General features: G+C 50.8%; 1 protein-coding gene across 1 annotated transcript in view; it reads right to left on the minus strand.

Annotated features, from left to right (window-relative positions):
- Positions 1 to 18178, minus strand: part of KATNBL1 (katanin regulatory subunit B1 like 1) — an 86332-nt gene that overhangs the window by 17990 nt on the left and 50164 nt on the right. The window contains exon 9 of the mRNA XM_069209153.1: positions 4115 to 4208. Within this exon, the coding sequence (XP_069065254.1) occupies positions 4115 to 4208 (94 nt within the window). The remainder of the gene's footprint in view (positions 1 to 4114; positions 4209 to 18178) is intronic.

The raw sequence follows: 18178 nt of genomic DNA on the forward strand, positions 1-18178 counted from the left end.
CTCTTTCAGAAATTAAGGTATGCAACCTCAAAGTCTTTAGGAGCCTTGATGCTAGGACAAGCTGATCTGGCTGGGATGCTGTCACCCTTGCCTGGGAGCATTTTTGGGAGTTTTGCTAACCTTGTGTCCTCGTCAGAATCAATCAACCAAGGATTTGTAGAGCGCGGCTAATCACCCATAGGGTCTCAAGGTGCTCTTGACTGATTGATCGGTGTTCGATGTCCACCACTGCCTCTGCCCACTGCTGGCCCTGCCAACTGCCATCGCTGGCTATGCCAACCCCAACCACTGCTCTGCCCACTGCCACCTGTGTCAGACCTGCTCACCGCTGGCTCTGCCCCCCCTCCCCTCCCCAATACTGGCTCTGCCCAGTGTCACAGTACTTTATTCCTTTAATAGGAATGAAGGTAGCCTCTCTGGAATGAGGTGCACTGGAGAGCCACCGTGAAGTGCTGATATTGCAAAAGCAAGGGGTGACGTGAATTAGACTACAGATCCACTGTGTGGCTTCCAGAAGACTGAAGAGCGAGAGGCCCCCATGCTAACCTGCTAGGAGGGGAGGTTAAGCAGGTCAGGGGTGAACTGGAAATCACTTAGCTCCTTTTTCTTGAAAACTGCTCAGAAAAGGGGTGAGGTTGGGGGCTTACCGATTAAAGAGCTATCACACACTGAGCTCGATAAGTCCAAGCCCCAGGGGCCCTTTTTTCACTTCTGTTGTTTTCGAATGACTGTTTATTCTCCTTTCTTACTGCTGGAACAAGCAGGCAGCCTCTTGGACAAATCTCAAAAGGAGAGAGTCCAATCGCACTGGACGGGAACAGAAATGATGGCAAATCACCAACACATCCAATGATCTCTGGAAAGAGTCTCCTGCTCCAACCAACGGGGGCTGCGATGGTGGGCATCCGGGGGGGACAGGACAGTGGGTGTCCACGGCCCACGCACTATGGAGCAAGGAGAAGTGAAACATCGGGGACTATCTCCGACAGCACCCTCGATGAAGATAGGGTCTGAATACTACTCAAGAAAGTAGGCGTAGGGGCATTCTTTGGATGGGGCACTGAAGGCTGATAGTGGGCTACAGCAGAATACTAGCTATCTAAATGAGGGATACTTCTGTACTTAGAATGCAGCTGTCACAACTGGGAGACGTACAGCCAGTATTACAGGGGAGCAATAAACGTCTGTATCGACTGAGCCCCCTTGTCTGCTCCTGTAATATATAATTTGGTGACCCTGCAATGCCCCGCCCCTGCACTCCTACTGGCCTGGACCACAATGAGTGACAACTACACACTCTTTCGCTGGCTGCCATCCTGAGGGTAGTACCTCTGCTCTCCGGCAGTTCAACTCTTGTTACCCACACCAAGCATGCTAAGAGGGCCCTCACACTCTTTAATCAGGGTCTGCCACAAGTGCAGAAGGTGAACAAAAAGCAAGCCCATCCGCGTCCACCTGCACCCACGTGCTGCCGGAACAGAAGCCATCTTTAAATGTTATTATTACTCTCCCAAAATGTTGCTCGTGTTTACGCCATCCAGGGCCAAATCAACCTGCAGCTCTTTTACTGAATACTTGGCAGTCACACATTGCTCTGAAATCATCAACTACATGTCTTAAAATATAAATAAATATATTTCTCCCCGCACGCATGTATTATGTTCCTTTCAACCTAGTGTCCGACAACTACAACATCATTCGAGCCAGTAAGGCTGTCTCACTCTGACAGACGTTGGGTTAATCTTTCGCTATGATACTGTACCTGAGCCTCTTATACAACCTCCTCTTCCTCACTCTGTACAGCAGTACCAGGGCCTCTTACACAACCTCCTCTTCCTCGTTCTGTACAGCAGTACCTGGGCCTCTTACACAACCTCCTCTTCCTCGTTCTGTACAGCAGTACCTGGGCCTCTTACACAACCTCCTCTTGCTCCCTCTGTACAGCAGTACCTGGGCCTCTTACACAACCTCCTCTTCCTCGTTCTGTACAGCAGTACCTGGCCCTCTTACACAACCTCCTCTTCCTCGTTCTGTACAGCAGTACCTGGGCCTCTTACACAGCCTCCTCTTCCTCGTTCTGTACAGCAGTACCTGGGCCTCTTACACAGCCTCCTCTTCCTCACTCTGTACAGCAGTACCTGGGCCTCTTACACAACCTCCTATTCCGCACTCTCTGCAGCAGTACCTAAACCTCTTACACAGCCTCCTCTTCCTCACTCTGTACAGCTGTACCTGGGCCTCTTACACAGCAGTACCTGGGCCTCTTACACAACCTCATCTTCCTCCTCTGTACAGCAGTACCTGGGCCTCTTACACAACCTCCTCTTCCTCACTCTGTACAGCAGAATCTGGGTCTCTTACACAGCCTCCTCTTCCTCGTTCTGTACAGCAGTACCTGGGTCTCTTACACAGCAGTACCTGGGCCTCTTACACAACCTCCTCTTCCTCCTCTGTACAGCAGTACCTGGGCCTCTTACACAACCTCCTCTTCCTCACTCTGTACAGCAGTACCTGGGTCTCTTACACAGCCTCCTCTTCCTCGTTCTGTACAGCAGTACCTGGGTCTCTTACAGAGCCTCCTGTTCCTCGTTCTGTACAGCAGTACCTGGGCCTCTTACACAACCTCCTCTTCCTCGTTCTGTACAGCAGTACCCGGGTCTCTTACACAGCCTCCTCTTCCTCGTTCTGTACAGCAGTACCTGGGTCTCTTACACAGCCTCCTCTTCCTCGTTCTGTACAGCTGTACCCGAGTCTCTTACACAGCCTCCTCTTCCTCGTTCTGTACAGCTGTACCTGGGCCTCTTACACAACCTCCTCTTCCTCACTCTGTACAGCAGTACCTGGGTCTCTTACACAGCCTCCTCTTCCTCGTTCTGTACAGCAGTACCTGGGCCTCTTACACAACCTCCTCTTCCTCGTTCTGTACAGCAGTACCCGGGTCTCTTACACAGCCTCCTCTTCCTCGTTCTGTACAGCAGTACCTGGGTCTCTTACACAGCCTCCTCTTCCTCGTTCTGTACAGCAGTACCCGGGTCTCTTACACAGCCTCCTCTTCCTCGTTCTGTACAGCAGTACCCGGGTCTCTTACACAGCCTCCTCTTCCTCGTTCTGTACAGCAGTACCCGGGCCTCTTACACAACCTCCTCTTCCTCGTTCTGAACAGCAGAACCTGGGCCTCTTACACAACCTCCTCTTCCTCGTTCTGTACAGCAGTACCTGGGCCTCTTACACAACCTCCTTTTCCTCGCTCTGTACAGCAGTACCTGGGCCTCTTACACAACCTCCTCTTCCTCGCTCTGTACAGCAGTACCTGGGCCTCTTACACAGCCTCCTCTTCCTCCCTATGTACAGCAGTACCTGGGTCTCTTACACAGCCTCCTCTTCCTCGTTCTGAACAGCAGAACCTGGGCCTCTTACACAACCTCCTCTTCCTCGTTCTGTACAGCAGTACCCGGGCCTCTTACACAACCTCCTCTTCCTCGTTCTGTACAGGAGTACCTGGGCCTCTTACACAACCTCCTCTTCCTCGTTCTGTACAGGAGTACCTGGGCCTCTTACACAACCTCCTCTTCCTCGTTCTGTACAGCAGTACCTGGGCCTCTTACACAGCCTCCTCTCCCTCGTTCTGTACAGCAGTACCTGGGCCTCTTACACAACCTCCTCTTCCTCACTCTGTACATCAGTACCTGGGCCTCTTACACAACTTCCTATTCCGCACTCTGTACAGCAGTACCTGGGTCTTTTACACAGCCTCCTCTCCCTCGATCTGTACAGCAGTACCTGGGCCTCTTACACAGCCTCCTCTTCCTCGTTCTTAGCACAGCGGTCCAGCTGCATCACTCTGCAGCAGAGGACATACAGCATGCCCTAGCTGGGCCCTCTGCTCCTACCCCCAGCGTCATAGGTTAATCTCACCTTCATTTTCAACATACTGCACAACATTGCCTCGGTTGGCAGATCATTTCATCTCTATTAATCAGAGTAATGCTGTCTGATCTTCTTGTAGGTTGTGAAGCGTCTTCACAGATACACAGGACGCACTGAATATGAATGAGCTTCACAGTCGAGCTCTCACTTAGTTTCACCTGAAGCCTAACAACACAGTGTACAATACCTTGGCAAGGTTTCCTGTATATCCTGGTAGCAAACAAAGATGACGTCCATGCTCCCAAGCACCTTTCAGCTGTTTTCGCAAATGATCAATAATTCTGCAAAAGAAAACATCGATAAGAATAGATTATTGATCTGCATAAGCGAATGCTAAGACTTCTGTTAGTGCACCATTCCCTGGTATCCAGAGTCACCAATCAGGCGAAAGCTTCAACTATGCTTATGAACATGTCTTGTGAAGTACTGTCCTAATGACTGTAAAGCACCCACAGCGTGCAGTACTGTCCTAATGACATGAAGGCACCCACAGAGTGCAGTACTGTCCCAAGGACTGTAAGGCACCCACAGCGGGCAGTACAGTCCCAAGGACTGTAAGGCACCCACAGCGGGCAGTACTGTCCCAAGGACTGTATGGCACCCACAGCGTGCAGTACTGTCCTAATGACATGAAGGCACCCACAGCGTGCAGTACTGTCCCAATGATTAAGGCACCCACAGCGTGCAGTACAGTCCCAAGGACTGTAAGGCACCCACAGCGGGCAGTACAGTCCCAAGGACTGTATGGCACCCACAGCGTGCAGTACCGCCCCAATGACTGTAAGGCACCCACAGCGTGCAGTACTGTCCTAATGACATTAACGCACCCACAGCATGCAGTACTGTCCCAATGACATTAAGTCATCCACAGCGTGCAGTACTGTCCCATTGACAGTAAAGCACCCACAGCGTGCAGTACCGTCCCAATGACTAAGGCACCTACAACATGCAGTACCGTCCCAAGGACTGTAAGGCACCCACAGCGGGCAGTACCGTCCCAAGGACTAAGGCACCCACAACGTGCAGTACTGTCCCAAGGACTGTAAGGCACTCACAGTATGCAGTACTGTCCCAAGGACTGTAAGGCACCCACAGCGGGCAGTACCGTCCCAAGGACTGTATGGCACCCACAGCGTGCAGTACGGTCCCAAGGACTGTATGGCACTCCACAGCGGGCAGTACCGTCCCAAGGACTGTATGGCACCCACAGCGGGCAGTTCCGCCCCAATGACTGTAAGGCACCCACAACATGCAGTACTGTCCTAATGACATTAAGGCACCCACAGCATGCAGTACTGTCCCAATGACATTAAGGCACCCACAGCATGCAATACAGTCTGTTGTTTCCCACAGGAGGGTGAAGTAAGGAGTGAAGAAATGTATATGTACATATGTATAGTAAGTAAAGAAGATGCCCATGCACTGTATATACATATTTACATAAGAAAGTACCACAACGACTGCAGGCTCCCGGGGAGGAGGGAGGGCGCATGTGAATCTGCAGCACTACATGCCATGAAGAGATGTACACTGGGTAAGTGACATTTTCTGTTCGTTGGCATGTGTAGCTGCAGATACACATGCTTTGCATAGACGTAAAGCAGTTCCCTCCTAAAATAAGCGGTGGCTAGCCCGTAGGAGTTGGAGTAGTTTGAAATAGTGTTTTAAGCACTGCTTGGCCAACATTTGCTTGTTGGCGAGATAGCACATCCACACAGTAGTGCCTAGTAAAGGTATGTGGTGTGGACCTTGTGGCTGCTTTGTATGTGTCTGCCATTGGTGTATTTCCTAAGAACGCCATAGAAGCTCCTTTCTTTCTGGTAGAACGTGCTTTAGGAGTTATTAGTAACTGTCTTTTAGCTTTACGATCCATCTAGCTAATCCTTGGTTTGAAATAGGATTACCCTTATGAGGTTGCTGAAAAGCCACAAAACGTTGTTTAGATTTTCGGAAATCTTTTGTTCTGTCTACACAATACTTAAGAGCTCTTTCAGCAACTGAATCTGGTTGTGGAAAGTAGACTGGCAATCCTACTATCTGATTGATGTGAAATGGTGAAACCACTTTGGGTAGGAGTTTTGTGTTTGTTTGGAAGAAAGGTTCTTCTAAAGTGAACGCTTGAATTTCACGACCTCTACTTAAGGAAGTAATTGCAACTAGAAAAGCAACTTTCCATGAGAGAAACTGAAGAGGGCAAGAATTCACGGGTTCAAATGGTGGCCCCATGAGGCCTTGTGAGCACAGTGTTAGGAGTCCATGCAGGAGCTGGTGAGGCTCTGGCTGGAATAACTCTTAAGGCCTTCCATAAAAGCTTTTATGACAAGAATTCTAAAAAGAGAGGTAGGTTGTCTGTTCTGGAGGTAGGCTGATATTGCTGTTAAATGAATTTTAATAGATGAATATGCAAGATTTATTTTTGTAAGTGAAGCAAATAACAGACAATATCCTGTACCAATGCTTTAAGTGGATCAATGTTTTGGGGTTTACAGTAATATACAAAATGTTTCATTTTTGCTGCATAGCACTGTCTAGTTGTAGGCTTAGGTGCTTCTTTTAGAATGTCCATACACCCTGACGGAAGCTGTAGATATCCAGACTCTATGACGTCAGGAGCCAAATGGCCAGGCTGAGCATACTGGGATTGGGATGCCTGATCTGACCCTGTTTTTGAGTCAATAGGTCCGGTCTGTTTGGGAGCTTGTGATGTGGTACTACAGATAGATCCAACAGGATTGTGCAACAGTGTTGACGTGCCCACGTGGGGGCTATGAGTATCATAGTGAGGGAGGTGTGACAGACCTTGTTGACCAGAAATGGAATTAGCTGGAGGGGGGAGCGTAAGCAAATATCCCTGACCAGTTGATCCATAGAGCACTGCCCTTGGATCGAGGGTGTGGGTACCTGGATGCCAATTTGGGCATTTTGTGTTTTCGCTTGTTGTGAGAAGGTCTGTGTTTGGTGTTCCCCACATGTGAAGGTAGTGTTGAATTACTTGTGGATGAATCTCCCATTCGTGTATTTGTTGCTGCGTCCTGCTTAAGAGGGCCGCTAGTTGGTTGTATATCCCTGGGATATACTCTGCTAGTAGTTGAATACAATTGTGAGTTGCCCATTTCCAAACTGTCTGTGCTAAAAGGGACAATTGGGATGAGTGAGTCCCCCTGTTTTTGCAGATAATACATTGTTGTCATGTTGTCTGTCTTGTGTGTGATCTGTGGCTGGAATGCTTTGAGTGCCAAGAACACTGCCAGCAATTCCAAGTGGTTATTGTGATAAGTCTCCTGGATTGAGTCCCATTCTCCCTGTATAGTGAGATTGTCGAGATGGGCTCCCCAACCTGTCATTGATGCACCTGTGGTGCTTATGGTCTGTGGCACAGGGTCCAGAAATGGCCGCCCTTTTGATAAGTTGGTGTTATTCCACCATTGCAGAGAGTTGTAAGTCTGGCGGTCCAACAACACTAGATCGTGAAGTTGACCCTGTGACTGAAACCACTGCTGTCAAAGACACTGTTGTATGGGTCTCATGTGTAGACGTGCAATGGGCACTATTGCTATGCACGATGCCATCATTCCAAAGAGTTTCATAATAAACCTTACTGCGTAAGTTTGCTTGTACTGTAGCTCTGATATGAGATTGTGGAAAGCTTGAATTCTCTGGGGGTTTGGTAAGCTAATGTTGACCGAGTGTTCAGAATTGCTTCCAGATTACAGTTGCATTTGCGCTGGTTGCAGATTTCTGGTAATCGATTGTGAACCCTCGACTGTATAGAGTATCCACTGTGTACTGTGTGTGCGGTTGAGAGGTTTGAATGGTGCTGGCTTTTATGAGCCAGTCGTCCAGATAGGGAAAGACATCTATTTGTTCTCTTCTGAGGTATGCTGCAATGGTATGGTGCTGTTGTTTCTCCAAAAGGTAGCACTTTGAACTGGTAGTGCTTGCCTGCTATCACAAACCTTAAGTATTTGCAGTGTGCTGGATGTATAGGAATGTGGAAGTAACCATTTGTTAGACCTAATGCTGTCATGTACTCCTGTTTTTGTAGTAAAGGAATGACATCCTGAAGAGGGACTGTGTGTAAATCTCTGAGAGAGTGTATTGATTGAAGGGTCTGAGATCGAGGATTGGTCTAAGAGTGCCATCTTTCTTTGGTATGAGGAGGTATAGAGAATATACTTCTTCCCTTGTTGAGTTATAGGTACAATCTCTATTGCACCTTTGAGTAGAAGTGATTGTACCTCTTGTTTTAGCAAAACGAGGTGTTGTGGAGAGAGCCTGTGTGAGCTAGGGGGGAATATTTGGTGGAGTGGAGATGAGTTCTAGGCAATAACCATTGTGGATAATTTACAGTACCCATTGATCTGATGTAATTTTGTGCCGCTGATGGTAGAAATGTTCCAGTCTTCCTCCCACAGGAGATGCGTGCTGCGTGGAGATGCTGACAAAGTCACTGCTTTGATGAGGTGGAGGCCCCCCTTGTGGCAGTGGATTTCCCCCATCTCTAAAGTGGTTTCCTCTATAGGATTGCTGTCCCTGCTTTTGGTGGGCTGTAGAGGTTTCTGATGTTGAGGGGTTAAAACCCCCTCTGAAGTGGGGTCTACGAAGAGTACCCCGACCGGTGTTGCGTAAAGGGCACCCGTGGCCTTAGCTGTGTCAGAGTCTTTTTTTTTTTTCTATGGTGGTTTTCACCTCTGATCCAAATAACTGATGTTTATTAAACAGAATATTAAGGACAGCTTACTGTATCTCAGGTCTGAACCCTGAAGACTGCAACCAAGCATGCCTCCTGATAATTACGCTAGTGTTTATACTCCAAGCTGAGATGTCTGCTGCATCTAGGGCGGATCTAATCTGGTTGTTGGAGACTTGTCCTTCTGCAACTACCCTCTGTGCCCTTTTTTGGTGTTCCGGTGGGCGGTATTGCAGGAACTCCTGCATTTCGTCCCAATGGGCCCTATTGTACCTGGCTAAAAGAGCCAGGGAGTTTGCTATTCTCCAACAATTTGCAGCTTGAGTTGCCACTCTCTTGCCTGCTGCATCAAATTTGCGGCTTTCCTTATTGGGGGAGGTGCATCCCCGGTGGACTGACCATTTGCCCTCTTTCTAAATGCATTCACAACAATGGAATCAGGTGGCAATTGTTGAGTGGATATGATGGTGCAGCTTTATATTTTTTGTCCACTCAGTGCGAGTACCCTAGAGCCTTTGCTGCTTCTTTAAAAATGTCATCTGCATGTTTGAGCATGCCTGGAAGCACTGGTACGCTGTGTGTGTAGAGGATAGCGTGTTAAATAAAAAATCATCCTCTATGGGATCTGAGTGCAGCTGCACATTGTGGTATGTGGCTGCCCAGCAATCACCTGATTATAGGCCGTGGTCTCTTCAGGTGGAGATGGCCTAGAGGGGTATACATCAGGATCATTAGATGGGATAGGGCCTGGTCATACAAATCCCATGGATCTACACTATAAGCATTGTCACCCAGGTATTCCCCTTGTGAGGAGACAGGGGATTGCGTAAAAAACTGTGAAGGTGGTGGAGTATCAGGTGGTGAAGTGGGACGCAAAGGAGAATGTGGTGGTGAACGCTGATCTGCTGCCTTTGGTTTCTCCTTGTGTTTGAAGATCTTGGCAGGTGAAGGCCCAGCTTCCAAAGTCTCTTGGAAAGATAGTTTCCTTTTGGTTATAGAAGGTGGAGAGGCAATAAGCTTTCCAGTAACCTTATGAATTTGGATTTTTCACTGTTTATGGTTCATCACTTCAAATATGGGCCTAATCTTCTACAGATGGAGCATATTTTTTCCCCACAGTTTTGTGCTCCGAAAGCTTGGAGACCAACTGTTTTAATCGGGCTGAGAATGTCGACTCCGAAGCAAATGGAAGTTTTCTCGGCTTTGAGGAGGTTGGGTGTTTCGGCTCTGAGGAGGAAGACAAATTCTTTGATATCGAAGTGGAAGCCTTCACTTTTCGGGTTGATCCCAAAACAGGCGTGGCAGTCAGTCTGGTCGATGTTGAATGCAGTTTGGTCTTTGACGCGGAACCCGAGGGCCGGTCATCGAAATATAACTTTCGGGTCCAACCATGGCTGGCAAGCAGTGGTGGACCCAAGACCAGTTGTGCTGATTTTTTTTAATGGTTCTTGTTGGGAGGGTGCTGGCGTACTCACAAGCTGGACTGCTAGAATCACTTGCCTGTCCCCATCAGAGTCACAGTCAGAATCAGAATCTGCCTGTTCCTCACCGAAAATGTTGGGCTTTTGTTCGGTTGACTGGGATCCCATCTCTAGCTAACACACCCCTCGATCCTGCAGAGTCTTCTTGGAGTAGAAGGATCGACATATCTCACAGGTTTCTTTCTTGTGATCGGGAGATAGGCAGAAGTTTGCAAATTGAGTGTTGGTCAGTGTAAGGGAACTTGGCGTGGCACTGAGGACAGAATCAAAACGGAGTCCGATCCATGAGCTTGTGACGCAGTAGGTCCGAGAAGGGTGCAGGTGTTTAATCTATCCTGACGATACAATCGGATTGAGTGTAGTTAGAAAAACACATTTGAAAACGATACAGACGTTTAGAGGAAAGATAGAGAATTTCCTATAGTACCGAAACAAGATCTACCGGAGCGAGATGGAACATGTCCGAACGCAGCGGCAGAAAGAAAACAATCTAACAAAGGACTCGATGCCCATGTGCACTATCACCGAGAGGAGGAGTCACTCGATCTTGTGACTCGAAGAAGCTTCTTTGAAGTAAAACAACTTGTAAACCTCCAAGCCCTACACTAGATGGCGGACGTATGCAAAGCATGTGTATCTGCAGCTACACATGCCATCGAACATAGCTTTTAGGAAGCAATAAAAAAACTCCTGTGATTATGTTCCTGCTAGAAAAAGAGATCAGACTTTTGTTTAGTGGCAGTTTTGACGCCATAAAGTAGCGCGGAAGGTTTACATGCCTGCTGCAAAGAACAGATCTGTATTTTATTTATGTGAATTGCTGAGTGGATTAGTAAAGCCAGACATTAACTGCGCTTTAAAAAACAAATTAATATATGTGCGAGGGGGTTGATGGAGAGATGAAGGGCAATTTTGCTGGGTGGCAGCGAGGGAATCCAAGGAGGTGGTGCTGGGAGTGGAACAGCAAAAAAGCTTTTAGCACTGGGCGCACCCAGCACTTAAGGCTGTGAAGATGGGTATGTGGCAAAGTGAAATAATAATGTTTCTTTTTTTTCAGTGTCTTTAGAGAACCTGCTGATTGACCTAGGTAGGCTAGTGCTTTAGAGGGACAGTTCAGTCAGTAGCAGAGATGGCACCTCGTTGGATGACTGCTGATCAAGCCCTAGCTCGGGTTATGGAGGACAGCTCTGAGGCAGGATCAGAGACTGAGACAGCAGATACTGAGACAGCATCTGAGGGAGAGGACAATGGCGCAGAATCAGAGTAATTTTTCAGTCCTCAGAGTCCCATTCATTATTCGGAGGCAGACGATGAGGACAGTCGTGCTGTCCCTTCGCAAGCACAGTCTGTGCAGCGGGACAACAGCGGGTTAGCCCAACCCAGAGAGCAGGTGCATGCGCTCTTTTGGCAGCTCCCAATTTAGTTCAGCCCCAAATATCATCTTTTACTGGCAACGCTGAATGTAAAGAAAATACAGCCAACTTTTTGCCAATCGACTACGTCCATCTCTTTTAGGATGTTGACTTTCTTCAGCAAATTGTGCAGCCAACAAACCTGCGTGCAGAACGATTTCTAAAGGAGCATGGAGGCGCTCTAGGGCCCCGTTCTAGGGCAAGCCAGTGGACTCTCACTTCGATGATGTTGGGCCTTATGCTCAAAATGGGGTTAGTGCAGAAACCCACTTTGAGGACCTCCTGGAGGATGTTCGCGGTTTGGGTAACCCCTATCGTCGCACAGGGAAGACCGAAATCGTATTGTGGAGACACCAAAATTATCTATCACAAACAACCTGGTTTTGTAAGGCGGGAACCTGCGTTTTGGGTACTGGGCTCAGCGGCCATATAGGGAAACCTACCAAACCCAGACATTTCTGAGAACTGGACACCCGGGGAAGTCCACAGAGGTGTAGCTTGTGTGGATTCTCCAAAGATTTCTTACCCAGAATACCCTGCAAAGGTGAAACATTGAACAAAAACTATTTCCCTTGCATTTCTGTCACGCAAACTATAGGAATATGCAGGGATTCACAAAATTCCTACCACCCGGCGTTTCCCCACTTGAATTGTTAAAAATGCTACCTCACTTGTGTGCCTATGTCAGGAGTGGATCGCCTCAGGGTCAGCAGTAGCCCTCATGAAGGTCTACCATGGACCGTTGTGTGATCCATTCCTGTCACGGGCAGTAAGGCCAGGCACACCAGTGGGGTAGCATTTTTATCGGGACAAGTTGGGGTACGCTGGGTGGTAAGCAGTTTGTGGATCCCTGCATATTCCACAGCTAGGCACTTTGCAAAAAACAACTCAGTTTTCTTTGTGAAAATGTGATGTGTCCACATTGTGTTTTGGGGCATTTCCTATTGCGGGCACTAGGCCTACCCACACAAGTGAGGTACCATTTTTATCGGGAGACTTGGGGTAATGCTGGATGGAAGGAAGTTTGTGGCTCTTCTCAAACCCTGGATTCCCCCAGGGGTCTAGTTTTCAAAAATATACAGGTCTGGAAGGTGCCGGCTGAGCTACAGCCCAAAATCTACAGCTCAGTTGTTTCCAAAAAACATGCCAGTTTTCAATGGAAAAATGTGATGTACCCATGTTGTGTTTTGGGGCGTTTCCTGTTGCGGGCACTAGGCCTACCCACCCAAGTGAGGTACCAGTTTTATCGGGAGACTTGGGGGACCACAGAACAGAAGAACAAGTGTTATTGCCCCTTGTCTTTCTCTACATTTTTTCCTTCCAAATGTAAGACAGTGTGTAAAAAAGACGCCTATTTGAGAAATGCCCTGTAAATCACATGCTAGTATGGGCACCCCGACTAAGAGATGTGCAAATAACCACTGCTTCTCCACACCTCATCTTGTGCCCGTTATGGAAATACAAAGGTTTCCTTGATACATTTTTCACTTTACCAAATGAATTGCCGTATACCGGGTATAGAATGAAAACCAACTGCAAGGTGCAGCTCCTTTAGTGGTTCCGGGTACCTTGGGTTTTTGGTGAACTGCTAAGGGGTTAGCTGCTGCATTTCACACTGATTACCACAACATTTAACTTAGCGTTCTTTTCTCACAGGGCCTTTCCAGCTCTATTCAAACATGGCGGCTCTTAACCTCCAACTGCTGCTTCGCTGCCCACTACTGTGTCCTGAGCCCTCCAGCTTTCACACATTCACCACTTCCCTTTCCATTACCGCGCCTCCCATCACAGCTCCTCCTCCAGCTTCTCCCATCGCCGCTCCTCCTTCAGCTCCACCCATCACAGCTCCTCCTCCAGCTTCAACCATCTCCGCTCCTCCCATCGCCGCTCCTCCTCCAGCTTCAACCATCTCCGCTCCTCCCTCAGCTCCTCCCATCACCGCTCCTGCTTCAGCTTCTCCCACTTTCTCCCATTACCGCTCCTCCTCCAGCTTCTCCCATCTCCGCTCCTCCTTCAGCTTCTCCCATCCCCGCTCCTCCTTCAGCTTCTCCCATCCCCGCTCCTCCTTCAGCTTCTCCCATCACCGCTCCTCCTTCAGCTTCTCCCATCACCGCTCCTCCTTCAGCTTCTCCCATCGCAGCTCCTCCTCTAGCTTCTCCCATCGCAGCTCCACCTTCAGCTTCTCCCATCGCAGCTCCACCTTCAGCTTCTCCCATCACCACTCCTCCTTCAGCTTCTCCCATCACCACTCCTCCTTCAGCTTCTCCCATCACCACTCCTCCTTCAGCTTCTCCCATCACCACTCCTCCTTCAGCTTCTCCCATCACCACTCCTCCTTCAGCTTCTCCCATCACCGCTCCTCCTTCAGCTTCTCCCTTCTCCCATCACCGCTCCTCCTTCAGCTTCTCCCTTCTCCCATCACCGCTCCTCCTTCAGCTTCTCCCTTCTCCCATCACCGCTCCTCCAGCTTCTCCCACCTTCTCCCATCACCGCTCCTCCTTCAGCTTCTCCCACCTTCTCCCATCACCGCTCTTCCTTCAGCTTCTCCCATCACAGCTCCTCCTCTAGCTTCTCCCATCGCAGCTCCTCCTCTAGCTTCTCCCATCGCAGCCCCACCTTCAGCTTCTCCCATCGCAGCCCCACCTTCAGCTTCTCCCATCGCAGCCCCACCTTCAGCTTCTCCCATCGCAGCCCCACCTTCAGCTTCTCCCATCGCAGCCCCACCTTCAGCTTCTCCCATCGCAGCCCCACCTTCAGCTTCTCCCATCGCAGCCCCACCTTCAGCTTCTCCCATCGCAGCCCCACCTTCAGCTTCTCCCATCGCAGCCCCACCTTCAGCTTCTCCCATCTCCGCTCCTCCTTCAGCTTCTCCCTTCTCCCATCACCACTCCTCCTTCAGCTTCTCCCTTCTCCCATCACCACTCCTCCTTCAGCTTCTCCCTTCTCCCATCACCACTCCTCCTTCAGCTTCTCCCTTCTCCCATCACCGCTCCTCCTTCAGCTTCTCCCTTCTCCCATCACCGCTCCTCCAGCTTCTCCCACCTTCTCCCATCACCGCTCCTCCAGCTTCTCCCACCTTCTCCCATCACCACTCCTCCTTCAGCTTCTCCCTTCTCCCATCACCACTCCTCCTTCAGCTTCTCCCTTCTCCCATCACCGCTCCTCCTTCAGCTTCTCCCTTCTCCCATCACCGCTCCTCCTTCAGCTTCTCCCTTCTCCCATCACCGCTCCTCCAGCTTCTCCCACCTTCTCCCATCACCGCTCCTCCAGCTTCTCCCACCTTCTCCCATCACCGCTCTTCCTTCAGCTTCTCCCATCTTCTCCCATCACAGCTCCTCCTCTAGCTTCTCCCATCGCAGCCCCACCTTCAACTTCTCCCATCGCAGCCCCACCTTCAGCTTCTCCCATCGCAGCCCCACCTTCAGCTTCTCCCATCGCAGCCCCACCTTCAGCTTCTCCCATCGCAGCCCCACCTTCAGCTTCTCCCATCGCAGCCCCACCTTCAGCTTCTCCCATCGCAGCCCCACCTTCAGCTTCTCCCATCGCAGCCCCACCTTCAGCTTCTCCCATCGCAGCCCCACCTTCAGCTTCTCCCATCGCAGCCCCACCTTCAGCTTCTCCCATCGCAGCCCCACCTTCAGCTTCTCCCATCGCAGCCCCACCTTCAGCTTCTCCCATCGCAGCCCCACCTTCAGCTTCTCCCATCTCCGCTCCTCCTTCAGCTTCTCCCATCTCCGCTCCTCCTTCAGCTTCTCCCATCTCCGCTCCTCCTTCAGCTTCTCCCATCTCCGCTCCTCCTTCAGCTTCTCCCATCTCCGCTCCTCCTTCAGCTTCTCCCATCTCCGCTCCTCCTTCAGCTTCTCCCATCTCCGCTCCTCCTTCAGCTTCTCCCATCTCCGCTCCTCCTTCAGCTTCTCCCATCTCCGCTCCTCCTTCAGCTTCTCCCATCTCCGCTCCTCCTTCAGCTTCTCCCATCTCCGCTCCTCCTTCAGCTTCTCCCATCTCCGCTCCTCCTTCAGCTTCTCCCATCTCCGCTCCTCCTTCAGCTTCTCCCATCTCCGCTCCTCCTTCAGCTTCTCCCATCTCCGCTCCTCCTTCAGCTTCTCCCATCTCCGCTCCTCCTTCAGCTTCTCCCATCTCCGCTCCTCCTTCAGCTTCTCCCATCTCCGCTCCTCCTTCAGCTTCTCCCATCTCTGCTTCTCCCTTCTCCCATCACTGCTCCTCCAGCTTCTCCCACCTTCCCCCACCTTCTCCCATAACCGCTCCTCCTTCAGCTTCTCCCACCTTCTCCCATCACCGCTCTTCCTTCAGCTTCTCCCACCTTCTCCCATCACCGCTCTTCCTTCAGCTTCTCCCACCTTCTCCCATCACCGCTCCTCTCATCGCAGCTCCTCCTCTAGCTTCTCCCATCGCAGCTCCACCTTCAGCTTCTTCCATCGCAGCTCCACCTTCAGCTTCTCCCATCGCAGCTCCACCTTCAGCTTCTCCCATCGCAGCTCCACCTTCAGCTTCTCCCATCGCAGCTCCACCTTCAGCTTCTCCCATCGCAGCTCCACCTTCAGCTTCTCCCATCGCAGCTCCACCTTCAGCTTCTCCCATCGCAGCTCCACCTTCAGCTTCTCCCATCGCAGCTCCACCTTCAGCTTCTCCCATCGCAGCTCCACCTTCAGCTTCTCCCATCGCAGCTCCACCTTCAGCTTCTCCCATCACCGCTCCTCCTTCAGCTTCTGCCACCTTCTCCCATCACCGCTCCTCCTTCAGCTTCTCCCACCTTCTCCCATCACCGCTCCTCCTTCAGCTTCTCCCACCTTCTCCCATCACCGCTCCTCCTTCAGCTTCTCCCACCTTCTCCCATCACCGCTCCTCCTTCAGCTTCTCCCACCTTCTCCCATCCCCGCTCCTCCTTCAGCTTCTCCCACCTTCTCGCATCACCGCTCCTCCTTCAGCTTCTCCCACCTTCTCCCATCACCGCTCCTCCTTCAGCTTCTCCCACCTTCTCCCATCACCGCTCCTCCTTCCGCTTCTCCCACCTTCTCCCATCACCGCTCCTCCTTCCGCTTCTCCCACCTTCTCCCATCACCGCTCCTCCTTCCGCTTCTCCCACCTTCTCCCATCACCGCTCCTCCTTCCGCTTCTCCCACCACCGCTCCTCCTCCCGCTTCTCCCACCTTCTCCCATCACCGCCCCTCCTTCCGCTTCTCCCACCTTCTCCCATCACCGCTCCTCCTTCCGCTTCTCCTACCTTCTCCCATCTCCACTACTCCTTCAGCTTCTCCCACCTTCTCCCGTCGCAGGTCCACCTTCTCCCGTCGCAGGTCCACCTTCTCCCGTCGCAGGTCCACCTTCTCAGGTCCTCCTTCTCCCGTCGCAGGTCCTCCTTCTCCCGTCGCAGGTCCTCCTTCAGCTTCTCCCGTCGCAGCTCCTCCCTCAGCTTCTCCCATCGCAGCTCCTCCCTCAGCTTCTCCCATCGCAGCTCCTCCCTCAGCTTCTCCCATCGCAGCTCCTCCCTCAGCTTCTCCCATCGCAGCTCCTCCCTCAGCTTCTCCCATCGCAGCTCCTCCCATCGCAGCTCCTCCCTCAGCTTCTCCCATCGCAGCTCCTCCCTCAGCTCCTCCCTCAGCTTCTCCCATCGCAGCTCCTCCCTCAGCTTCTCCCATCGCAGCTCCTCCCTCAGCTTCTCCCATCGCAGCTCCTCCCTCAGCTTCTCCCATCGCAGCTCCTCCCTCAGCTTCTCCCATCGCAGCTCCTCCCTCAGCTTCTCCCATCGCAGCTCCTCCCTCAGCTTCTCCCAACACAGCTCCTCCCTCAGCTTCTCCCAACACAGCTCCTCCCTCAGCTTCTCCCAACACAGCTCCTCCCTCAGCTTCTCCCAACACAGCTCCTCCCTCAGCTTCTCCCATCTCATGCAGATGACTACACTTCTTCCGACGAGTGTGCAGGGATCTCTCAGTTGACTCCTTCAAGAGCCTTGCACAAGACAAAGCTACAGAGCTGCTATTACCACTGAAAACCGCAGGCCCGCCACAGGGGAAAGAGGTCGCTATTTACTCGGCCTCTACTGGTGTGCAATGTTTTAGCTTTTATTGAGTGCAAAACCTCTTCTGCCTGAATTGCCATAAACATGAAGAAAAGCTGTTAAACTAGATAACTGTAGGAAGCTGGCCCAGTGTGTTATACTGGGTCCAGGCAAACTCCTATTAGTTAGTGAACAGTGTCTAGATGCCAGGGCTCTCTAGTGGCAGCTGTGGTGAGCAGCCAAGGCTTATCTAGGAGGAGAGTGAAGCACTTGCAGTACCACAGTAGTCACTGCACCGTACCACACATGAAAGGAACCACACAGTGTTGCAAAAATAAAGGTACTTAATTAGAATAACAGTGAACTAGATTACTGTAGGCAACCCCCCTTTCTGGAAGTTCACACAACATACACTACAGTACTGTCAAAATAGCATATAATAGCAAGGGCCCTGCAGGGAGGCCAAACCATATACTAAAAAAGTGGACTGCAAGAATGGGTCCCCCACCAGGGGATATGGAGTAGTTATCCAAGGACTGGGAGAGCGTGGAACCCCAAGAGGTAAAATGGAATAATGCAAAAGCAGGACCAGGCCGGTGATGCCCAACAGAGGATTTCGGATGAAGAAGACCTGCAAAAGAACCGGACAGAG

Source organism: Pleurodeles waltl, chromosome 9, assembly GCF_031143425.1.
Source record: "Pleurodeles waltl isolate 20211129_DDA chromosome 9, aPleWal1.hap1.20221129, whole genome shotgun sequence".
NCBI classification, from domain to species: domain Eukaryota; kingdom Metazoa; phylum Chordata; class Amphibia; order Caudata; family Salamandridae; genus Pleurodeles; species Pleurodeles waltl.